General features: G+C 56.2%; 1 protein-coding gene across 2 annotated transcripts; it reads right to left on the bottom strand.

Annotated features, from left to right (window-relative positions):
* Nucleotides 1-1709: 1709 nt before the first annotated feature.
* On the bottom strand, nt 1710-24890 carry ZNF653 (zinc finger protein 653). 2 transcript variants are annotated; one of them, XM_030820777.1, is made up of 9 exons: nt 24452-24890; nt 16932-16975; nt 14283-14498; nt 5617-6234; nt 5312-5483; nt 5094-5205; nt 3978-4092; nt 2409-2470; nt 1710-2183 (listed from the first exon to the last, which is right to left on the bottom strand). In XM_030820777.1, the coding sequence occupies exons 1-9, from the start codon at nt 24754-24756 to the stop codon at nt 1728-1730; spliced, it is 2100 nt and encodes a 699-aa protein (XP_030676637.1). In that variant the 5' UTR covers nt 24757-24890; the 3' UTR covers nt 1710-1727. The 2 variants fall into 2 exon arrangements, with proteins under 2 accessions (XP_030676637.1, XP_030676638.1); XM_030820778.1 differs by having other exon boundaries at nt 1752-2183; nt 2371-2470.
* Nucleotide 24891: the final 1 nt, after the last annotated feature.

The following is a 24891-nucleotide window of genomic DNA, read 5'->3' as shown; positions in this document are numbered from 1 at the left end:
TGCTCCGAAGGGGGTGAAAAGGTTTGGGGCTCAGTGTTCTGGATAATCATCGCTGGAGCCATGCAGCTCCGGGAAACCACGGATCCTTCTCGGACCCCACAAAACTGGGGTGGGTGGATTTGCCACATAAATGTCCTGGCTTTCTGGGCTCGTGATTGGTCCTCCTGACTGTGGAGTCATGCTCGCTCTCTGCTAGGGGGAATCTGGCCTCTCTCTAAGGCGTTGGGGGTGGCGCAGCCTCCTTTGGTGCACGGGCGCAGGTGCATGTTTACGTCGGGGCGCGGGAACCCAGCACACACTGGGGCGGGGTCGCCAGGGCGTGAGGTTTCAGCACCACAGACAGCAATCCGACAGTATGGTCGAGGGCTCTGCCGGCGAGGTAGCCCAGACCCCCTAACTGGAGAGCGGCAGTCCCCACCCTATCCTCGTTCCTGCACGCCCTTTAGGCTCCAGACTGTCAGAGAGCGCCACCAGCGAGGAGAGCCTAATTTGCCCAATCAGGGGCGGCTCTTGAGATAACCAATTACTGGAAGATGCCCTAGAGATCGAGCCAATGGGAGTGCGCGCACCAGGGGATGCTGCCACGCCTGGAGAGGGCAGGCCAATCGCAGTGGCCCGCGCAATAGGGGCGGTGGCGGTGCGGGTCCCCGGGTGGCCCCTCTTGGGCTCGCCGGGGCGACCTGGCTGTGGGCACTAGGGGCCCGAAGCGATGGTCTGTTCCCCACCCCGTGTTCCTCCCGGTTTCCGTCATCGGAAGCTGAGCTAGGAGGGGGGCTGCTCCTGGGCGCGCGGACCCCGCTGCGGTTCCCATGGAAACCTGCCGGCTCCGGCTGTGCGGGGAGAGTGGAGGGGACCTGCCTCGCGGGAGGAGGGAGCTCGCGGGGGCGGCCCCAGCGGCCGGACTCGCTCATCCTTGCCGATTCTTCCGTCCTCGACTGGGGTAGCCCCCCGGTCCGCAGCAGGGACTGAGGCGTAGCTGGGGCCCCGCCCCATCCCCCGAGCTGGTGAGGAGCCGGCGGGGCCAATCTGCGCGTGGCGCCACAGGGCTCCCCCGGGCACGTGCCTGAGCTCGCGGCTGCCGTCCCCAGGGTCACGTGGCTGCGGCCACCGGGGCCTACGCGCCTCGCACGCCACCTAGCGGCCGCGCCTCGCTCCCCGCCCCTCTCTCCAGCGGCTCGCATGAGGCGGCGGCCTCAGCATCCTCCTCTGGGAAATGGGGCCAGGGCAGCCGCCGCCAACTCCCCTTCCCCCCGCGGCTTCCTGTTTTAGGAACACGCCGAGCTGGTTCTACCTCGGGGTTTTGGCACTGGTTGTTCCTCTGGCCTGAGAATTTCCTCCCCCAGCTTTCTTCAGGGATAGATCTTTGTCATTCTGGCCTATGCGCAAATGCCACCTCCTCAGAGGCCCTCCCTGACCACCGACCTAAACAGCATCCCCGGAAAACAACGCATCACTCTCTCTTGCATGGTGCTTGTCGCTAGCTGCAGATGTTTCTCATTTTAGGGGTTTACTGAACACCTCCCCATCTCATCCAGGAGCTCACTGAGGGTGGGAGATGGGTGCTCCATAAAACAAGAGGAAGTGGACCCCAGACCCCCAAGCCCCACCCCATCCTGTGGGAGCAGGGGCTGTGCGGGGCTGCCGGGTCCAGGGGCACCCCTCGTTCCCGGCCTCGCTCAGGAAGGGATCAAGTAGGCTGGAGACAGAGAGGGACCTGGCACCCCAAATCATTCAGGCCTAGGGGAAGGGCATCTCCTTTCTCGCTCTTTAATCTCACTCTGCTCTCTTGACACAGTTCCAGCAATGCAGCCCCAGGCACCAGCTCCGAGAAGGATGCGGTGGGACGGGGTGGGGAACCTGCCCGGGGGCCCAGCCCTGGGGCGGAGCGGGGGCGCCTCCTTCCGGCCCGCGGTCCGGGAGGCCCTCGCAGCTGTCCAGGCCCCGGCAAGCCTGGGCGTGGTGTCCGAGCGGACGAATAAATAGGGGCGGTCAGTGGTCAGGTGGGTCAGGTGGGCTTGTGATCCGGGTGGCTTTTGAGCGTGTGGAACTTGACGCTGTCCAGCTTCTCGAAGCGCTTCCCGCAGCGATCGCACGTGAAGTTGTACTGCACCTCCGCAGTGTGCTTCTTCATGTGCCAGTTGAGCGACGCGCGCTGCCGGCACTGGTAGCCACAGATCTCGCACCTGCCGGGAGCCCGTGGCGGCATGGGGCGGGGTCAGAGTGGGCGGGGCGGGGCGGGGCGGGGCCCTACACGGCCGAGCGCAGGTGGAACCGGGCCCAGGCACTGCGTTGGGGTGAAGCCGCCCCTGGGACCTGCTGGGATCCCCTCCCACCCAATCCTCTAGCGGCACGGGACGGCCTGTCACTCACTGCAGGGGGGTCTCGCCGGTGTGGGTGCGCCGATGTACCTCCAGGTGGTTCTTCCTCTTGAAGGACTTGCCGCAGGTCTCGCAAGTGAATTCACGGACACCTGGGGGCGGTGGGGACCGAGGCTGAGGACGGTGGGCTATGGGGTGTCTCTGATGGGCTGCAAACTCTGATGCTAGAAAGAGCATCGGACCGTCTCCTTGGATCTCCCAGGACTGCAGGTGCAGGCGGACCAAACCCTACGTCCTTCCCGCGCAATTGCCCAGAAACACAATCAAGCAGAACTGAGATCGAACTTGGGTCCCTGAGGGACATAGGGGGCACGCTGCCAAGCCAACGTGGGTCTGAATTTGTCGTGTGTGTGTGTATATATATTTTTTGAGACGGAGTTTCGCTCTTGTTGCCCAGGCTAGAGTGCAATGGCCCGATCTCGGCTTACCGCAACCGCAACCTTGGTCTCCCGGGTTCAAGCGATTCTTCTGCCTCAGCGTCCCGAGTAGCTGGGATTACAGGCATGTGCCTCCCACCATGCCCAGCTAAATTTGTATTTTTAGTAGAGACAGGGTTTCTCTATGTTGGTCAGGCTGGTCGCGAACTCCTGACCTCAGGTGATCTGCCCACCTCAGCCTCCCAAAGGGCTGGGATTACCACCGCGCCCGGCCTTGTCCCCAATATTTGAACTTTGGGTGATTTCGCAAACAAACAAACAAACAAAACAACTTCTGCCCAGCGCAGTGGCTCACACCTATAATCCCAGCACTTTGGGAGGCCAAGGCGGGCAGATCGCCTGAGATCAGGAGTTGGAGACAAGCCTGGCTAACATGGCGAAACCCTGTCTCTACTAAAAAAAAAAAAAAAATTAGCTGGTGTGGTGGTGAGCGCCTGTAATCCCAGATACTCGGGAGGCTGGGGCAGAAGAATTGCTTGAACCCGGGAGGCAGAGGCTGCAGTGAGCCAAGATCTGATTCCAGCCTGGGCAACAGAGTGAGACTCCGTTGCAAAAAATAACCACACACACATTAAAAAACAAAACAAAACAAAACAAAAACCCCAAACTTCTGACCTCCTGCGATATCAGAAGCTCTGGCCCTCAAGGCCATGCCCTATCGCTGGACACAAGCACCATGGCTCTCCACTGTGTCCCCAGCCCATGCAGAAGACCTGCATCTCTGCCACAAGTGGAAACAGAAGCCCAGTTCCAAGCCAGCTTCTCTTTGTCCAGCTCTCCTTCCTGCTGCTGCTTGGGTGGGCACTGGTCTAGCCTGTGGCCCCTGGTGCTGCTATAGGTTCCAATCTGGAATAGCAGTGGTCGTGTCAGCTGCTCCCTAAGTCTTACATGAAACCTGCTCTTGGGGTCATGGGGCATGGGGTCCTGGGGATAGGAGGGAAGACGGCCAGCCCCGCCCAATTCCTGTGATTGATTGGTAATAGTCCCTGTCACTGTGGCTCATGTAGCTACAGCTTACTGAAGACAGGGAGGAGGCTACTAGGGGTCTAGTCCTGTGCCTGGAGACCCAGCACAGGGCTTTGACCCGCCAGCTCTGGCCCAGGCTCCCAGGCCCATGTCCCTGTGTCCCCTGCTCATGCCGCCAGCTGGCCCAGGGCCTGACCTGAATGGATGATCATGTGCCGCCGCAGGTGGTTGGATAAATAGAACTTCTTGCCACAGCCAGGATGAGGGCACACTTTGGTCTTTCCTTTCCGATGCACAAGATTGACGTGGTTCTGGGGACGAGACAGGCAGAGGTGGGTCCCATAGGCCCACAGAAGGGGCTCTGGGAGGTGGGGAGAGATGAGGGCAGCTGGAAGGCAGGCTGGGCTGGCCTCCTCAGGAGGAGGGAAGAGGGGTACCCTTGCCCAGCTCAGAGATTCCCAGGGGCACAACTGGGGTCAAAGGGTAGCTTTATTTATTTTATTTTATTTTTTGAGATGGAGTCTTGCTCTGTCACCCAGGCTGGAGTGCAGTGGTGTGATCTCAGCTCATTGCAAGCTCCACCCCCCGGGTTCACACCATTCTCCTGCCTCAGCCTCCTGAGTAGCTGGGACTACAGGCGCCTGCCACCACGCCCGGCTATTATTATTTTTTTCTGTATTTTTAGTAAAGACAGGGTTTCACCATGTTAGCCAGGATGGTCTCGATCTCCTGACCTCATGATCCACCCACCTCGGCCTCCCAAAGTGCTGGGATTACAGGCGTGAGCCACTGCGCCTGGCCAAGGGCAGCTTTATTGAACACCTACTATATGCCAGGCTCTGGACTGGGGTATGTCAACTCTGTGAAGGGCCCAGCTGTTAGCCCAATTAATTGATGGGAAAACTGAGGTTCAAGGCTCAGTGGTTTGACCAGGGTCTCACAGGTGGCCAGTGGCAGGACTGGGACTGGATCTGAGGGCTGTCAGCCCCTGTGGGCCTGGAACAGGCAGCCCCAATTGATTCATTCCTTTGTTCTTTCACTCTTTAACTTACTAGAGCAACCCTGGCTCCAGCTTGCAGGCCTGGCTTGCACTAAGTGCTTAATACATGCTCAATCAATGCATGGCATGGCACATTCAAAGGCCTGTTGTTGCATCCTCCCATGCCAGGTGTGGGGTGTGACAAGTCCCTGTCTTTGCCTTCAGGGACACCTCATCAAATTCCAAGGGGCAAACTAGAGGTAGGACATCCTGGTGGTGCCATGGCCTAGGCCTTGTGGGCCTGGCCCAGGCTGCTCCGGGTGGCGGCCTCACCTGGAAGCTGCTGAGGGCCACGTAGACTTGGCTGCAGCCCTCGTATGGGCAGTGGAACATCTCGAGCAGGCCGTCAGCGTCCATCACCCGCGACCGCTTGCTCCGCCGCCTCCTGGAGGGGAAGGGGCCATGACACCGGGGCTCCCGCACCAGGCAGGCTGGGGGCCTGCGGGCCGCTCCTAGCCCTCGCCCTCACCCTTGCCTGCCCCGGCACCCACTTCTCAGGCTCCTTGGGGATTTCATAGATGATGGCTGACATGTCACTGCCGTCCAGCTCCTCCCCGTCCGCCTCTGCCTCGGGCTCTGCGCTCTCAGGCATCATCGTTGCCAGTTCTGGGGCTACTAGCTCCTCCTTCTCCTCCTTCTTGAGCAAGCACAGGTCCTCCTTCTCTACGGGGTGGACACAGGATGGTGTCCGCAGGGGACGAAGGCTGCCAAGGTGCCCACTTCGAGGGCCACTCCTCGCCCGGCCCCTCCCAGGCCCAACCACCCCCAGCCAGAGGCCATGGCAGGTCCCCCAGACCTTTCTTGGTCTCGATGCCCGCTACTGCAGTGGCGTCCGTGGTGCTAGGCTGGCTACCCTCGGGCTCTGTCTGGGTGTAGGCCGCCACACCCTCCATCATGGCACAGGGCACCTCCTCGCCCAGGCCACCGCCGGGGGCACTGCTGCCCGCTGCCATGTTGAGGTGAATGCCCTCAGCCGTGAGAGCGTCGTAGCCAGGGCCCGCAATGATGATCACCTGTGAGCCGGGCACCATGCCTGGCATGGGGCAGCTGGCCACCACCTCACCCAGGGCCTCCTGGGGCACGTTCTCAAAGAGGGTGCCGGGGCCCGCGCCCACTTGCACGGGCACCGGCACGCACACCACTGTCTCCAGGGCTTCAGGCCCACTGCCTGCCGGGTTGGGGCACAGCGGGGTACCCTGCTCGGCCAGGCTCTCCACGTGGTGGACGTCAAAGGGGATGTGCACGCCCTCCTGAGTGATGAGCCCGCTGCTGCCCACCGGGCTGGTGGGCGTCACTGCCGCTGCCGCTGCCGCTGCTGCAGCCTTGACCGGCTGGCCCTCAGGGGGCTCTTCAGAGTCAGAGGCAGAGCCAGAGCTGGATGAGTCAGAGCTGCCGGCCACCAGCCCATTGCTCACTGTGGGGACAGAAGAAAGGGAGTGGTTATGACAGCTGCAGCCACTGGTATTTGTTTAGTTTTTATCTTATTTTATTTTATTTATTTATTTTTTTGAGACAGAGTCTCACTCTGTCACCCAGGCTGGAGTGCAGTAGTGCAATCTCAGCTCACTGCAACCTTGGCATCCCCGGTTCCAGTGATTCTCCTGCCTCAGCCTCCTGAGTAGCTAGGACTACAGGCGTGCGCCACCACACTCGGCTTTTTTTTTTTTTTTTCCTGAGATGGAGTCTCACCCTGTCACCCAGGCTGGCGTGCAGTGGCGCGATCTCCGCTCACTACAAGCTCCGCCTCCCAGGTTCATGCCATTCTCCCGCCTCAGCCTCCCGAGTAGCTGGGACTACAGGCATGTGCCGCCATGCCCGGCTAAGTTTTTGTATTTTTAATAGAGATGGGGTTTCACCATGTTAGCCAGGACGGTCTCGATCTCCTGACCTCGTGATCCACCTGCCCCTGCCTCCCAAAGTGCTGGGATTACAGGCGTGAGCCACCACACCCGGCCCACACCTGGCTAATTTTTGTATTTTTAGTAGAGACGGGGTTTCACCATGTTGGCCAGGCTGGTCTCAAACTCCTGACCTCAAGTCATCTGCCCGCCTCAGCCACCCAAAGTTTTAGAATGACAGTCGTGAGCCACCGTGCCTGGCTGAATTTTTCTTTCCTTTTTTTTTTTTTTTTTTTTTGAGATGGAGTCTTGCTTTGTCACACAGGCTGGAGTGCAGTGGCGCAATCTTGGCTCACTGCAAGCTCTGCTTCCCAGGCTCATGCCATTCTCCTGCCTCAGCCTCCCGAGTAGCTGGGACTACAGGCGACCGCCACCATGCCCGGCTAATTTTTGTATTTTCAGTAGAGATGTGTTTCACCGTGTTAGACAGGATGGTTTCTATCTCCTGACCTTATGATCCGCCCGCCTCGGCCTCCGAAAGTGCTGGGATTACAGGAATGAGCCACCGCGTCCAGCCTGAATTTTTCTTTTTTTTTTGAGGCAGAGTTTCGTTCTGTCACCCAGGCTGGAGTGCAATGGCGCGATCTTGGCTCACTGTAACCTCCGCCTCCTGGGTTCAAGCGATTCTCCCGCCTCAGCCTCCCGAGTAGCTGGGATTACACGCGTGCACCACCACGCCTGGCTAATTTGTGTGTTTTTAGTAGAGACGAGGTTTTGCCATGTTGGCCAGGCTAGCCTCGAACTCCTGACCTTGGGTGATCCATCCACCTCGGCTCCCCAAAGTGCTAGAATTACAGTCATGAGCCACCACATCTGGCCCGATTTTGTTTTTGTTTTTTTTTTTGAGATGGAGTCTCCCTCTGTTGCCCAGGCTGGAGTGCAGTGGTGCGATCCGGGCTCACTGCAACCTCCACCTCCCAGGTTCAAGCAACTCTTGTGCCTCAGCCTCCTGAGTAACTGGGATTACAGGTGCATGCAACCACACCTGGCTAATTTTTGTATTTTTAGTAGAGATGGGATTCCCCATTTTGGCCAGGCTGGTCTCGAACTTCTGACCTCAGATGATCTGCCTGCCTGGGCCTCCCAAAGTGCTGGAATTACAGACATAAGGCACCTTGTGTGGCCCTGATTTTTCCAAGTAGAGATCAGGTCTTGTTATGCTACCCAGGCTGTGGCCTTGAACTCCTGGGCTCCAGTTATCCTCCCACCTCAGCCTCCCAAAGTGTTGGAATTACAGGTGGGAACCACCGTGCCCGGCCAGCAGTTGGTATTTGTTGAGGGCTCTTCAGGGGCTGGACACTGTGACCCTCTCACTGCCTAAAACAGCAGTCACTTCTCAATCCCCACTGTCCCTAACTGTTCCAAGATGACTGACCCAGCTGACCACCCCTACTCCAGGGGACACTCTCCTCTCTTAGCCCCCAGACCCACACTCTGGTGTCTTGGGCCCTTCCTGGTGGCTCCTTCCAAGTTTATTTGGTTCTTGCAGGCCTGGGAGGCTTGGCCTGGGGCCTCTCCTCAGCGCTCACCTTACCCCCAGGCTTGCCCAGGCTGATGGAGTTAAAGGCCACCCTCCGATTCTCGATGCCAACTGAATGTCCAATAATTCAATCCAATCCGACATTATCTTCCTGGAGTGGGCGTCAAAACCTCCAAGTTAAAGGCTCAGTCCCACAAGACTGCCGGACTTCAGATGTCAGCTGCAAGTCCTGGGCTACCCTGTATGTCTGTCCAATGGGCTCTAAATGGGGGGTTTCCATGACCCCATCCTCAGGTTTGATAATTTGTTAGAACAACTCACAGAACTCAGAAAATGGCTCTACCTACGATTACAGCTTTATTATAAAGGATTCAACTCAGCAACAGCCAAAGGGAAGAAATGCACAGGGCAAGATACGGGGGGATGGTATGGGCTTCCATGCCGTCTCCGGGGGTACCACCGACCCAGCATCTCCATCTGGAACTGCTGACCAATCTGGGACTGTTCAAGAGGGTTTTTTGTTGTTGTTGTGGTGGTTTGTTTTTTTGAGACACAGCCTTGCTCTGCTGTGTAAGCTGTAGTGAAGTGGCACAATCTCGGCTCACGGCAACCTCCGCCTCCCGGGTTTAAGCAATTCTCCTGCCTCAGGCTCCCGAGTAGCTGGGACTACAGGCCCACGCCACCATGTCAGGCTAATTTTTTTTTTTTTTTTTTTTTTAGTAGAGACTGGGTTTCATCATGTTGGCCAGGCTGGTCTGGAACTCCTGACCTCAGGTGATCTGCCTGCCTCGGCCTCCCAAAGTGCTGGGATTACAGGTGTGAGCCACTGCGCCCTACCAAGTATGTATTCTTATTATTACTACAACCATCCATGGCCTGGTGACTCCATGTGCAGCTTCTGCCTAGACCTCCATGTCGAGCTCCAGATTCTTCCATCTCATTGGCCCCCTAAGAGTGTCTCACAGGCATCTCAAACTCAGATCTGCAACACTGGGCTCTGTATCTTCCCTTCCACAAAGCCTGCACTGCTCACGGGTGTCCCTGACTCAGCGGATGGCAGCTCAGTCTCTCCAGTGGCTCAGGCCAAAGTCCTGGGGCTCTTGTTGACTTCTCTCTCTCTCACACCCACTTCCAATCTGTCAGCAAAACCTGTTGGTGCTGCATCCAAAATACATCCACCCGCAGCCTGAACGCTTCTCCCACTTCCCCTGCAGATGCTAGTTGCGGCCCCACCAGCCCCCTGCCAGGGCCAGTGCGGTCCCTTCTTTTGGGTCCCAAGCTCCTGAGAACCTACTCTTTACCTCCTGTGACAGAGGCAGGCCAGCGATTCACTAAATCCCTCTCTTTCTAGCACCAGCACCGACTACATTTCCCAGCATCCTTTGCAGGTAGGTGTGGCCATGTGGCTGAGTCCCAGCCAATGGAATGCAAGTGGACAGGTGCTCCCAAGGTTGAGCCTCCACTTTTCTCCCCACCAGCAAGCCAGGACCCAGAAGGAGGCTGGAGCCATAGGAAGGAAAGAACCTGGGTCCAGGGATGAAAGGCAGTCTGCAGGATGGAAGCACCAGGCTTTGTGTGTGGGAAACAAACTACTGTGCCAGATCACGAGAGCTGGAGTGTGTCTGTTTCAGGAGGTGTTCCATCACCTCCTGTCCTCGCCTCCTCTCCTAATGTCCTTGGAGACACTAGATAGGTTCCTGCCTTAAGGCCTTTGCACCTGCCATTCCCTCGGCTTGAATCCTCTTTCTTTTCTTTTTTTTTTTTTGAGACGGAGTCTTGCTCTGTCACCCAGGCTGGAGTGCAGTGGCACGATCTCGGCTCACTGCAAGCTCTGCCTCCCAGGTTCACGCCATTCTCCTGCCTCAGCCTCCCAAGTAGCTGGGACTACAGGCGCCGCCACCACGCCCGGCTAATTTTTTGTATTTTTAGTAGAGATGGGGTTTCACCATGTTAGCCAGGATGGTCTCGATCTCCTGACCTTGTGATCCGCCCACCTCGGCCTCCCAAAGTGCTGGGATTACAGACGTGAGCCACCGCACCCGGCCGGCTTGAATCCTCTTCTGTCTGACACCTGAGAGGGCTCCTCCCTCCCCTCCATCAGATCCTTCATTAAAGGTATTTTTTCAGGGGGAATTTCCTGACCATTCTGTCTCAAATAGTTCCTTTTTCCCTCCTTTATTTTTTCCCAAAGCACATACCACCTTACAGTGCACTCTGTATTTTATTTTATTTTTGAGATAGAGTTTTGCTCTTGTCGCCCAGGCTGGAGTGCAATGGTACAATCTTGGCTCACTGCAACCTCCACCTCCTGAGTTCAAGTGATTCTCCTGCCTCAGTCTCCTGAGTAGCTGGCATTATAGGCATGCCCCACCATGCCCCGCCAATTTTTGTATTTTTAGTAGAGACGATGTTTCACCATATTGAACAGGCTAGTCTCAAACTCCTGACCTCAAGTGATCCACTCGCCTTAGCCTCCCAAAGTGCTGGGATTACAGGCGTGAGCCACCACGCCTGGCCTGTATTTTAATTAATTTATTTTTTTGAGACAGTGTCTCCCTCTCTCACCTAGGCTGGAATGCACTGGCACAGTCATAGCTCACTGCAGCCTCGAGCTCCTAGGTTCAAGCGATCCTCCTGCTTCAGCCTCCTAAAGCACTGGGAGAGGTGCACCACCATGCCCAGCTAACTTTTTCATTTTTTTGCTAGAGATGGGGTCTCACTATGTTGCCCAGGCTGTTCTCTAAGTCCTGGCCTCAAGCAATCCTAACTTGGCTTCCCAAAGCACTGGGATTACAGGCTTGAGCCACTGTGCCTGGCCTGCACTCTATATTTTTATTGGTTTATCCTGCTTACAATCTGCTTCCCCTCTAGAATGTAAACTCCGTAAGGTTGCGGGGTCCCGGTGCAGAGCCCCCAGTGCTGAGAAGGCTGCGTGGTGCACAGTGAGGGTTCGTTCCAATAAATGAATGAATCTCTGTTCCCTGATCTTGGCTCACTGCAGCCGCTGCCTCCTGGGTTCAGGTGATTCTCATGCTTCTGCCTGCCAAGTAGCTGTAAGTACAGGCACGCACCACCGCACCTGGCTAATTTTTTTGTATTTTTAGTAGAGACCGGGTTTTGCCATGTTGCCCAGGCTGGTCTCGAACTTCTAGCCTCAAGTGATCCACCTGCCTTGGCCTCCCAAAGTGCTGGTCTGGCATTACAGGTGTGAGCCACTGTACCCGGCCCTCGGGAGTGTTTTTTTTTTTTTTTTTTTTTTTTTTTTTAAGACAGAGTCTTGCTCTGTTGCCCAGGATGGAATGCAGTGGTGCGATCTTGGCTCACTGCAACCTCTGCCTCCTGGGTTTCAGCGATTCTCCTGCCTCATCTTCCCAAGTAGCTAGGATTACAGGCATGCGCAACCATGCCCAGCTCATTTTTGTATTTTTAGTAGAGATGGGGTTTCACCATGTTGGCCAGGCTGGTCTTGAGCTCCTGGCCTCAAGTGATCCACCTGCCTCGGCCTCCCAAAGTGCTGGGATTACAGGTGTGAGCCACTGTGCCCAGCCTTTGTTTTGGGTCTTTAATGAGTAAATATGTATAAGGGTTTAGGACAGTAGGAGATTCAAAGTAGGCACCCTGTAAGTTTCCTATTATTATCTCAGTGCCATTCAGGGCAGTGAGATGCCCACTCTTGATGGACCTGGGGTGGCAGCAGGGTTGGGGATAAGGAGGATCAGCCCCTCTTTCTAGATAATTTCCCCTTGTCCTGTATTCTGCAGGGTGGGCAAACCCTCTGGTACCATCCCGAAGGAGGGTGCAGTGGCCTAATGAGTGGAGGGAAGGGCCAGAGCAAGCGTCTGGGTCCACTTGACTGCAGCGGCTGCTAAGTTTGGCTGACCCCAGACTTCTCCCCAGGTAATGACAGCACCAACAGAAATAGCCATGGGCAAGGCCCAATGGCATATGCCTGTAATCCCAGCACTTTGGGAGGCCAAGGCAGGAGGATTACTAGATCCCAGGAGTTTGAGACCAGCCTGGGCAACACAGTAAGATCCCATCTCTACAAAAAATTTAAAAATTAGCTGGCTGTGGTGGTGTGTGCCTGTGTTTCCAGCTACTCAGGAGGCCGGGGTGGGAGGATCACTTGAGCCCAGGAATTGGAGGCTGCAGTGAGCTATGATTGCACCACTGCCCTCCAGCCTGGGCAACAGTGAGACCCTGTCTTAAAAAAAAAAATAAAAATAAAAAGTTAGCCGGGTATGGTGGCTCACACCAGTAATCCCAGCACTTAGGGAGGCTGAAGCAGGAGGATCACTTGAGGCTGGGAGTTCGAGACCAGCCTGGCCAAAGTGGTGAAAACCCACCTCTACTAAAAATACAAAAATTAGCTGGGCATGGTGGCCCACGCCTGTAATCCCAGCTACTGGGGAGGCTGAGGTGAGAGAATCGCTTGAACCTGGGAGGCAGAGGTTGCAGTGAGCCAAGATCGCACCACTACACTCCAGCTTGGGTGACAGAAACAGAATCTGTCTCAAAAAGATAAAATAAAATAAGGCCGGGTGCGGTGGCTCACGCCTGTAATCCCAGCACTTTGGGAGGCCGAGGTGGGTGGATCAACTGAGGTCAGGAGTTCGAGACCAGCCAGCCAACATGGTGAAACTCTGTGTCTACTAAAAATACAAAAATTAGTCGGGTGTGGTGGCAGATGCCTGTAATCCCAACTACTAGGGAGGCTGAGGAAGGAGAATGGCTGGAACCTGAAGCTTGCAGTGAGCCGAGATCGCGCCATTGCACTCCAGCCTGGGTGACAAGAGCGAGACTCTATCTCAGATAAATAAATAAATAAATAAATAAATAAATAAATAAATAAATAAAAAGTTGAGTTGGGGCGTAAGGAAGCTGCTCTGGGCACCACCCACACCCCAGCCTGACCCATCACCAAATGGGCCAGTCAGATCACTCCTAGGGCTTGGGGTTCCTTGACTGCCAAGTGGGGCTGATGACAAGGCCATGGGGAAGATTCATGGTGGCTCTGGGCAGGGCCAGGAGTGGCACACAGTGAGGGGGAAGTAAAAGGCAGAGGAGGGCGGAATGCAGATCACGGGACGGGGCAGCCGAGGGGCCACTGCACGCTGAGAGCCTGGCCGACACTTGGTGGGACGGTTGTTGGCGGGGGCGCCCACCCGGAACACCTCTCGCCCCCGGCTTCCCCTCGGCCAGCTGGGATGCCACCTGCTCCGAGATGCCAGCCAGCGCAGGCTCAGCCCTGGTGACCGCCCCACCCTCAGCCCTGACAGGACGCCTGGCAGTGTGCCCTATACTCCTTCTCTAGCCAATGCCAAACCCCTGAGGCTGCCGGCAGCCCCCTCACCACTCACCAGGGCCAACTGGGCCTCCCTCACTGTGTCCCTGCCCCGTGGGATGGGAAGGAGAGAGGCGGGGACCGTGAAGGTGGGGAGGGAGGAGGAGAAAGGGGAATGGAAGGAAACAAGAGAAAGAGAGAGAGGGAGATGAGACAGAAAATGAAAGATCAAGGAAGGAGGAGACAGAGGCAGCTCAAGGGAGGAGAAATGGGGAACAGGAGGGGAACAGAATGGAGGGGGAAGGCAAGAAGCGAAGCCTAGAAAGGCAGAAGGCAAGAGAATGCAACTGGGAGCTGGAGAAAATCGAAAAGGAGGTAGCGGCCAGCTTAGCCAGGGCTCAGGAGAGCATCACAGCCTATGGAGCCATAAGGCCTGGGTGGTTTAGGCAGCCGTTTCGCTGTGGGGGCTGAGCCCTGCCCCAGCAGGCCTGCCCCCGCCCCAGCTGCCAAGCCAGGGCTCCTGGGCCCTCAGCCAGCCCTGCCTGGGACTGGCCTTGGGCACAGATGGGCGAACTGCTCCATAAAGAGGGACTGCCTCCCCACTCGGGCGCCGTGAGGACGCAAAGAGGGCAAGGCCATGAAGGGCTCAGCCTGGCCCACCGTGTCCCTGCTCTGTCCCAGTGCCAGAGCCAGAGCCAGAGCCACTGTGGCTGCTATTCTGTTTGTGATGCTAGCCTAGGGCTCGTAAGAAGCCCCCAGACATGGGCGGCCCCCTATGTGCCCTCGCCCAGCAGACCTACCTTTGTCACTGTCAGGGTCGGAGTCGCTGAGGGGCTTCAGGGGCGAATGCAGGTCCTGGAAATAGCGGTGGCCAGCTTCGCACTGCCACACGGCCGTGGTGTACAGGCCGAAAGTGGGGTCTAGCTCCGCCAGGTGCGGCTCGTACGGGCAGCGGTGCTTGTGGTCCTCATACCAGATCACCACGTTCTTTAGGCAGTTCACGTTGCGTCGCCGCCCTATGGACACAGGGCCGAGGGGTGGGTATAAGGGACAGGGCTCAGCCCATGGTGACATGGCTGCCTGAACCACCGAGGCCTTATGGGTCCCATGGGTTGGGAGGCCCTCCTGAGTGCCATCCAGGCCTGCACCCAGTTTAGAGGGGGAAACTGAGGCTCAGAGAGGAGAGGCACCCCCTGGAGGTAACAGGGACTGTTCTATTGGCAAAGTCATGTAAACAGTGGAGGCTAAGGCCGGGCGCGGTGGCTCACGCTTGTAATCCAGCACTTTGGGAGGCCGAGGCGGGCGGATCACGAGGTCAGGAGATTGAGACCACGGTGAAACCCTGTCTCTACTAAAAATATAAAAAAATCAGCCGGGCGTGGTGGCGGGCGCCTGTAGTCCCAGCTACTCGGAGAGGCTGAGGCAGGAGAATGGCGTGAACCCGGGAGGCGGAGCTTGCAGTGAGCCGAGATTGCGCCACTGCACTCCAGCCTGGGCGGCAGAGCGAGACTCCGCCTCAAAAAAAAAAAAAAAAAAAAAAACAGTGGAGGCTGGTGCACAGTAGGTGCATAATAATTGTTAGCTGCTTGCTAATTGTTCTCATCTTCATCAAACGCCTAGAACAGCGCAGTCCTCAGGCCCAGGACTCCCAGGCTCCCGCCCTAACCACCCCCTATAGCCGCAAGGGGGCGCCTGTGAATGCCCGGGTCAAGTCTGTTCCCTCCTCTGCTCAGAATCCACTGGGCCAGGCACAATGACTCACACCTGCAATCCTAGCACTTTGGGAGGCAGAGGCAGGCGGATCACTTAAGGCCAGGAGTTTGAAACCAGCCTAGCTAACATGGCGAAAACCCATCTTTACTAAAAATACAAAAATTAGCCAGGCATGGTGGTGCATGCCTTTTGTCCCAGCTACTTGGGAGGCTGAGGTAGGAGGATCGCTTGAGCCTGGGAGGTGGAGGATGCAGTGAGCCAAGGTCGCGACACTGCACTCCAGCCTGGATGACACAGCAAGACCACCTCCCTCAGGGTAAAAGCCAAAGTCCTCCCTTCGGCCCACAAGGCCCACTGTGACTTGTCACCTCCCTGCCCTCACCCACTTGGTGACTCCACTCCACTCCAGCCACACAGCCTCCTCGCTGTTCCTGGAGCAGGCTAGGTGTGGCCCTGCCTCAGGGCCTTGGCACAGGCTGTGCCTGCATCCTCTAGATAACTGTCTTGCTCCCTCCCCACTTCACTCAGGTCTCCCCCAAATGCATCCCCTCTGAGAGGCCACTCCCTGCCCAGTCACTCTAGCCGACCTTAACTTGCTGTCTGTTTTCTCCAGGTAGTACCTAGATGCCATCTGCGGCCATTTGTTTACGTGTGCCCTGTCTGTCTCTCCCACCAGAATGTCAGCTCCTCAAGAGCAGGAACACTGCTGTTTTGTTCCTCCTGTACCCCCAGTGCCCCCAAAGGGCCTGGTTCACAGCAGGTGCTCCAGGAACATTTGCTGGATGAGAGAACGCTGCATAGGGGGTGGGCATGGTGGAGCCGGACTGCCTGGGTTTGAATCCTGGCTCTGCCCCTTCCAAGCTGGGTAGCTCCGGGCAAGTGACTCGGCTTCTCTGAGCTCCAGGTGCCTCCTCTAGGCTGGGGAGAATAAGGGATTCCCATCCCTGAGGGCTGCCAGGCAGGAGGGAGGGAGTGAAGACATCGCCAGGACACAGAACAAGGCTGGGCACAGTGAGTGCTGGGAAATGGTATCTGACTCGTGTGATCGTCCTGGTCCCTCGGCCAAGTGCGAGGACAGCATGTCCCCCACTCCTACCCTGTGGGCCGGGAGATGAAGAGGGGCCCAGAAGAGGTGTTTGGGTCTAGGGAATGCGCCCACAGTCTCCAACCATGAGGGCAACAGAGTCATCACCCACAGCCGCCTCTCGGGCCCAGCCCTTTCCCTCCTCATTGCGCTCCTCATCCCTTGAGGATTCAGGGTCAAGGTTATAGCTCACCCCTGCCTCCGGAGAATCCTAAGAAGGGGAGGGGCTCACTGCCACCAGCTGGCCTTCACCCTGCTGGACATGGCCTGGGACCCCCAGCTCCAGGGCTCAGAGCTGTGCAGAACCTGGCTGTTCAGACTTCCACCGACTGGTGGCCAGCAGGATAGGAGGGGCAAGCTCCAGACCTCCCCTCTAACCACCAGTGCTTGGCTCCCCCTGCCCTTAGGGCTCTGCAAAAGCTGTTCCCTCTACTCAGCTCTCCCCTGGCTGACTCCCATGCCGGGAGCAAGACTGAGGGAGCCAAGGACACTGCGCCTGAGACACAAGACACGCAGACCTGGGTTTGAGGTCTGGCTCTGCCGGTTCCAACTGTGCTGCCTAGGGCAGCGACCTGGCCTCTCTGGGCCTTGATCTCCATATTCCCACCGCTCCCAACTCTCCCCACCTCCCCCAGGCTGAGCCTCCACTTACTTTTCTTCCGCTTTGGCTTTTTGGGGACCTGCTCCCAAGGCTTCCTGCAACAGAAAGAGGCAGCGAGGGTGAACATGGGGCCAGCGCCGGGCCTGTCTGACCCATAAGTAACAACAGTGGCTAGAGCCACTGCTCATTGTGCACTGAAATGGAATCTGAACTTTTTTTTTAAGATGGAGTCTTGGCCGGGCACGGTGGCTCAAGCCTGTAATCCCAGCACTTTGGGAGGCCAAGGCGGGCGGATCACGAGGTCAGGAGATCGAGACCATGGTGAAACCCCGTCTCTATTAAAAATACAAAAAATTAGCCGGGCGTGGTGGCAGGCGCCTGTAGTCCCAGCTACTCGGAGAGGCCGAGGCAGGAGAATGGCGTGAACCCGGGAGGCGGAGCTTGCAGTGAGCCGAGATTGCGCCACTGCACTCCAGCCAGGGGGACAGAGAAAGGCTCCGTCTCAAAAAAAAAAAAAAAAAAAAAAAAGGGAAGATGGAGTCTCGCTGTGTCGCCCAGGCTGGAGTGCAGTGGTGAGATCTCAACTCATTGCAGCCTTTGCCTCCCAGGTTCCAGCGATTCTCCTGCCTCAGCCTCTCAAGTAGCTGGGATTACAGGTGCACACCACCACACCTGGCTAATTTTTGTATGTTTAGTAGAGATGGGGTTTCACCATGTTGGCCAGGCTGGTCTTGAACTCCTGACCTCAGGTGATCCACCCTCCTCGGCCTCCCAAAGTGCTGGTATTAACAGGCATGAGCCGCCACGCCTGCCCTGAACTTTTTTTTTTTTTTTTGAGACAACGTCTCTCTCTGTCGCCTACGCTGGAGTGCAGTGGCGCGATCTCAGTTCACTGCAACCTCTGCCTTCCAGGTTCAAGCGATTCTCCTGCCTCAGCCTCCTGAATAGCTGGGATTACAGGCTAATTTTGTATTTTTAGTAGAGACAGGGTTTCACCATGTTGGCCATCCTGGTCTCAAGCTTCTGACCTCAGGTGATCCGCCCACCTCGGCCTCCCAAAGTGTTGGGATTACAGGTGTGAGCCACTGCGTCCAGCCTAGAATCTGAACTTCTATGTACCTGTCCCCAACTCCAGCACTGTGTCACCAGGCCCCTCGCTTGGACTCTCTCCCCAACTGCCACCAGCCCTGGGAGGGGGCTCCAGCATCATCTACCTCAAGGAGCAGGAAAAACAGGCTTGGAGGGGTGAGGCCACCTGCCTTAGGTCCTACAGTCAGGGAGCAGAGAAGTAACAAAGTGGGTATGAAAAGTTTGTGTGGAAGCAGAATTCCAAGATGGCCCCCACAGTTCTGCTGGGACACATGCCCTGTGTGATCCTCTTCCCCTGAGCAGGGCAGGCCTGTGAGTAGGATTGGATAACAAGCCTTGGTTAGATGACTGTGAGTTAATCAAACGGGAACATATCTTGTAGGGCACAGTGGCTCAAGCCTGTAGTCCCAGCTGCTTGAGAGGCTGAGAGTGGTCTTGGCCCACAGCCAGCAAGACAGTGGGTACTGTCTGGGTGTGGTGTCTCACACCTGTAATCCTAGCACTTTGGGAGGCTGAGGCAGGAGGACTGCTTGAAGCCAGGGGTTCAAGACCAGCCTGGGCAAATTAGCAACATCCCACCTCTATTTATACATTAAAAAAAAAAAAAAAAAAAAAAAAGGCCAGGCTCGGTGGCTCATTCCTATAATCTCAGCACTTTAGGAGGTTAAGGTGGGTGCATCACTTGAGGCCAGAAGTTGGAGACCAGCCTGGGAAACATGGTGAAACCCCATCTCCACAAAAAATACAGAAACTACCCAGGCGGGGTGGCATGCACCTGTAGTCCCAGCTACTCAGGAGGTTGAGGTGGGAGGATCACCTGAGCCTGGGGAGGTCAAGGCTGCAGTGAGCTATGATCACACCACTGCACTCCAACCTGGGCAACAGAGTAAAACCCTGTCTCAAAAACAAAGAAACAAACAAAAACAAACAAAAAACGATCTTCGTCATGGTACAGCCCTGTCACTTAATCATCAATAAGCAAATGGTACAATGATCATTATGATTATCAGTATCATCGTGGAGCCTGGGCCCCCTGGCCTCCCTGCTGTGGCCCAGACCTGCTCTTGCCACAAACATCCTGACAGCCAGTCTAGTGTCTCTTTTCAGCAAAACTGTCCACCCCCTCTGACTCCTGCCCAGACCTGTAACAATTCTCAGTCCCACACCCATCTGGTTCCCAGAACTGCACCTTGGGGCTCTTCCATCCTTCCTGACCCAGGCTCTGCCCCTGCCTCCAGCTCTGCTCCTCCAGGTCCCATTCCATGTGAATCTATCCCTTCCCATGGCTCCACCCTCCCCTGCAAAGGACCACACTGGCTGTGGAGACCTTCACCCAACCCAAGACCCAAGTCTGGCTCTTTCACCCAGGCTGGAGTGGGGTAGCGCTATCTTGGTTCACTGCAACCTCTGCCTCCTGGGTTCAAGCGATTCTCCTGCCTCAGCCTCCCGAGTAGCTGGGATTATACATGCCCGCCATCAGCCCAGCTAATTTTTCTATTTTTAGTAGAGACAGGATTTCGCCATGTTGGCCAGACTGGTCTCGAACTCCTGACTTCAAGTGATCTGCCTGCCTCAGCCTCCCAAAGTGCTGGGATTACGAGTGTAAGCCACCATGCCCGGCCCCAAATCCAAGTCCTGATGTCCACAGCCACCTCCATCCACTCACTGCTGGAGGCTGGGAGTGTCACATTGCAGTGGGGACAGTCTTGGGTATCAGCCAGACCCAAGTTCAAGACTCAGCTCCGCTCTCAACTGCCTGTGTGACCTCAAGCAGGTCTTGTCCCCTCTGAGCCTCAGTCTCCGTCTGTGAAGCGGAAATAGTAGTAGTGCCTCTGACACAGGGTCACCATGGGGACCAAACAAGGTCATATGTAACCTGGTGAGTGCCACTTTCCAACCCCCACACAGGGCTTTCTCCCTCAAACTGCCTTCCCTCTCCTGTCCACTTCTCCAACTTCTGACACTTCTCTGTGACTTCCAGCAGAGGCCACTGGCATCAAGGACCACAGATACTGGGGCTATTCAGGCCCTGGCTTGGCTGTTCCCCGCCATTTCCTTTCAGTCTTCAGTCATTCCCACTAGCATCTAAATATGCCATGATTTCTCCCATCTTGGATTAAAATCATTTTGATACTCACCTTCCCCACCAGCCCCTTCCCCATATCTTTTTTTTTTTTTTTTCTTTTTGAGACAGGGTCTAGTGGTGTTGCCCCAGCTGGAGTGCAGTGGCGCCATCACAGCTCATTGAAGCCTCGACCTCCAGGGCTCAACCAATCCTCTTGCCTCAGCCTGCTGAGTAGCTGGGACCACAGGCATGCACCACCACGCCCGGCTAACTTTTGTATTTTTTGTAGAGATCGGGTTTCGCCATGTTGCCCAAGCTGGTCTCAAACTCCTGGGCTCAAGTGATCCTCCTGCTTCAGCTTCCCAAAGTGCTGGGATTACAGGCATGAGCCACTGCACCCAGCCTCCTTTTTCATTTCCCCGCTTTGCCACAGTTGTCTACACTCGCTGTCTCCATGTCCTCTCCATCTCACTGGAACTCCTCCAGTCAGAGCTTTGCTCCATCACATCACACACTCTCCCATCACAGTCACCAGTGACGGCTTCACTCAGCCCAACAGCACTGGACATGACAGACGCTTCCTTTGGCCTCCTGGGTGCTGCCATTGCCCAGTGCTCCACTGGCACTGGGGCTGCTGCTTCTCCCTCACCTCCCTTACCAAGGAGAGCAAGCGCCACACTCAGGCCTGTGTTTTCTGTCTAAAGGTATCCCTTTAGTAACTTTTTTTTTCTTTTGAGATAGAGCCTCGTCTGTCACCCAGCCTGGAGTGCAGTGGCATGATCTCGGCTCGCTGCAACCTCCGCCTCCTGGGTTCAAGTGATTCTCCTGCCTCAGCCTCCTGCGTAGCTGGGACTATAGGTGTGTGCCACCACGCCCAGCTAATTTTTATGTTTTTAGTAGAGATGGGGTTTCAATATGCTGGCCAGGCTGGTCTCGAACTCCTTACTTAGTGATCTGCTCACCTTGGCCTCCCAAAGTGCTGGGATTATAGGTGTGAGCCATCGTGCCTGGCCTATTTTTATTTTACTTTTTGAGACAGTCTTGCTCTGTTGCCCAGGCTGGAGTGCAGTGGCACAATCTCGGCTCACTGCAACCTCCACCTCCCAGGTTCAAGTGATTCTCCTGCCTCAGCCTCCCAAGTAGCTGGGACTACAGGCGTGTGCCACCATGCCCGGCTAATTTTTGTATTTTTAGTAGAGACAGGGTTTTGCCCTATTGGTCAGGCTGGTCTCAAATTCCTGACCTCAAGAGAGCCACCTGCCTTGGCCTCCCAAAGCGCTGGGATTACAGGCGTGAGCTACCACGCCTGGTCTTCCTTTTTCTTTTTTTTTTTTAATTGTTGACAAGAGTCATGAACCTCCTTGGACTCATCATCAGCTTTACCAATTGTTAACTCTTGGCCAACCTTGTATCACAATGTGTACCCCATCCATTCTTCAAGCCACACACATCCTAGAGACAGTTTCTTCTAAAATATAAACCAGGCTATGTGTGACTTGTAGTCCCAGCTACTCTGGAGGCTGAGGTGGGAGGATCTCTTGAGTCCAGGAGTTCAAGACCAGCCTGGGCAATATAGCAAGACTGCATCTCAAAAATAAATAAATAAATAAATAAGGAAATAAAAGGCCAGGCCCAGGTATGGTCTCATCTTTACATTTAAATCTGCAACCCCGCCAGGCGCAGTGGCTCACACCTGTAATCCCAGCACTTTGGGAGGCTGAGGCAGGCAGACCTCTTGAGGTCAGGAGTTCGAGACCAGCCTACCCAACATGGCGAAACCCCATCTCTACTAAAAATACAAAAATTAGCCTGGCATGGGGGTGCACGCCTGTAGTCCCAGCTACTCGGGAGGCTGAGGCAGGAGAATCGCTTGAACCTAGGAGTCAGAGGTTGCAGTGAGCTGAGGCTGCGCCAATGCACTCCAGCCTGGGTAACAGAGCGAGACTCCATCTCAAAAAAAAAGGGGGGGGGGCAACGGGGGAAATAAAGGCAGACCATACCACTTCTTTCTCTGTACAAAACCTTGCACTTAAGGCTCCCACCTCACTGGCAGGAAAAACTGGAGTCCTCTCCATGGCCCAGGATGACCTTCCCTGTCACCAATCTGTCCTTGTCTTCCCTTCTCCCCCTCACTCATTGCAGTCCAGCCACACAAGCCTCTTCAGTGTTCCTGGCACACAATAGGCAGGGTCCTGCCTCAGGGCCTTTGCCTTTGCTATTCCCTCCACCTCAACTCTTCCCCAGAGATCTGCATGGCTCCTCCTAGGTTCCTTCATGTCTTTACTGAAATGCTATCTTCTGAATGTGACCACCTTAACTCCCTATTTTAACTTCCAACTCACACTCTTCATTTCACTTTTGTTTTTTCCATAGCCCCTCTCTCTCTCTCATGGACTATATAATTTACTTATGTTTCTGGTCTGCAGTAAACAAGCCTTTTGCCAGGTACAGTGGCTCACAACTTTAATCCCAGCACTTCGGGAGGCTGAGGAGGGAGGATCCCTTGAGCCGAGGAGTTCGTGACCAGCCTGGGCAACATGGTGAGACCCCCATCTCCATAAAAAATAAAAAAATTAGCCAGGTGAGGTGGCTCCTCTGTAGTCCCAGCTACTTGGGAGACTGAGGCAGGAGGATCCCTTGAGCCTGGGAGGTTGAGGCTGCTGTGAGCTATGAACATGCCACTGTACTCTGGCCTGGGTGACAAAGTGAGACCCTGTCTCAAGAACAAACAAACAGGGCTGGGCACAGTGGCTTACACCTGTAATCCCAGCACTTTGGGAGGCTGAGGCCAGAGAATCACTTGAGCCTAGGAGTTTGAAATCAGCCTGGGCAACACGGGGAAACCTCTGTCTCTACAAAAAATACAAAAATTAGCCAGGTGGAGTGACGTGCACCTGTGGTCCCAACTACTCAGGAGGCGGAGGTAAGAGGATCACTTGAACCCACGAGGTTAAGGCTGCAGTGAGCCGTGATCATGCCACTGCATTCCAGTCTGGGCGAGACAGTGAGACCATCTCAAAAAGAAAAACGGGGGCCGGGAACGGTGGCTCACGCCTGTAATCCCAGCACTTTGGGAGGCCGAGGCGGGTGGATCACGAGGTCAGGAGATCGAGGCTATCCTGGCTAGCATGGTGAAACCCAGTCTCTACTAAAAATACAAAAAATTAGCCGGGCGTGGTGGCGGGCGCCTGTAGTCCCAGCTACTTGGGAGGCTGAGGCAGGAGAATGGCGTGAACCCGGGAGGCGGAGCTTGCAGCGAACGGAGATCGTGCCACTGCACTCCAGCCTGGGCGACAGAGCAAGCCTCCATCTCAAAAAAAAGAAAAGAAAAATGAACAACAACAACAAAAAACTCCAGGCCTTTGAACAAGCCATCCCCTCTGCCCACCAGAATGTCCGCTCCATGAGGCAGGTATCTTTGTGCTCCCAGCATTTCCAGTCCTGCTCTTGGGCATATAAGCCAGCCTGCTGTCCTGGGAAAGGGGTGGGTATAACTTAGCAAGATCGGTTTGATTCTTGACTCTCAGAATCTCCCCCCAGAGAAACATGAGAACATGTGTACCTGAAAACCAGGGCAGAACAAGGATTTCCTTGCGGCACTACTTGTGATAGGGAATAAACATCATCCTCGTAAAAGTTAATACTTACGGAACCCACTACCTGCCAGGCACTCTTCTAAGCTCTTTGTCTACTTTAACTCAATCATCACATCAACATATAAGGCAGGAAGGGAAAAACTCCATCCACACTGCTCCTTCTCAAGATTGAGAATTTACAAAGACAGGCATCTCTGCCCTCCACCTGCCCAGCTAACTAGGGGTTTCCTCTTCATCCGAGTCTCCCTGGGCTGAGTTGCTTCACAGAAATAGGCTTAGGGAAGTGCAGTCCAGGTTGCGAAGGGTCCCCTGGGTGTGTTGGATCTAGGGTTGTGGGAATGGGGCCATACGGAGTCCCAGATGGAGCACGAGAACTTCAAGAAGGGCAGGGCTGAGTGCCCCAAGGTGTCCAGAGTCCCAGGCCAGGTGGGGAATTAAGCGGGGGACGATGAGACCAGTGAGGGGGCGGGGCTGCCCCTCCAGGGACTGGGTAGTTACAAGGTCTGGAGGTGGGGCCAGTCCCAGGATTGGGCCGCCAGAGTTCTAGCGGGCGGGGCCAATCGCTCAGAAGGTGGGTCGAGGGGCTGGGTACACCCTAGGATTGGGCAGTCGGAACGATGGGAGGCGGGGCCACGAGCCGGGCGCATCCCGGCCCGGCAGTCCGAGACCCAGGTCGCCGGCCCGGCTCCTGGGCGGGGTCCACAGGTGCCGGGGGCGGGGCCTCGAGGCGGAGGGGGCGGGGCAAACACACGGCGGGGTCTGGGGGCGTCTCCTCCCTCCCTCCCTCCCTCCCTCCCTCCCTCCGGGCCAGTCCCCCTCACCCGTGGCGGCCGCTCCGCTGGCCGCGCTCCAGAGAGATGAGGTAGGCGGCGAGCTTGGCGTCGCTCCAGCCGCTGCGGCGCCGCAGGTCCACCCAGGGCCCGTGCGCCTCGCCCAGGTACACGCGCCGCACGTCGTACTTCTTCCGGGACTCGAGCCGTCGCCGGGCCCGGTCCGACTCCGTGAGTCGCGGCCGGCCTCGCGCCTTTCGGCCCGCTGCGCCCTCCTCGGCTGCTGCCTCCCCGCCCGCGCCCGCCTCAGCCTCCGCCTCCGCCTCCGCCTCGGGCTGCGGCGCCCGCTCCGCCATCCCCCCCACCTTGGTTACCAGCCTCCCCCGTTGTTAGGAGCCCGACCGGAAGTGGCGCGCATATTCAGCGCCGCCGAGAAATTTCTCACGGTCTCTCACTGCCCCAGAGCGCCAAAAGGAGACCAAGAATGAAAA

This window comes from Nomascus leucogenys, chromosome 10 (genome assembly GCF_006542625.1).
Source record: "Nomascus leucogenys isolate Asia chromosome 10, Asia_NLE_v1, whole genome shotgun sequence".
Taxonomy (NCBI): domain Eukaryota; kingdom Metazoa; phylum Chordata; class Mammalia; order Primates; family Hylobatidae; genus Nomascus; species Nomascus leucogenys.
This window is presented reverse-complemented; position numbering and strand designations above follow the sequence as displayed.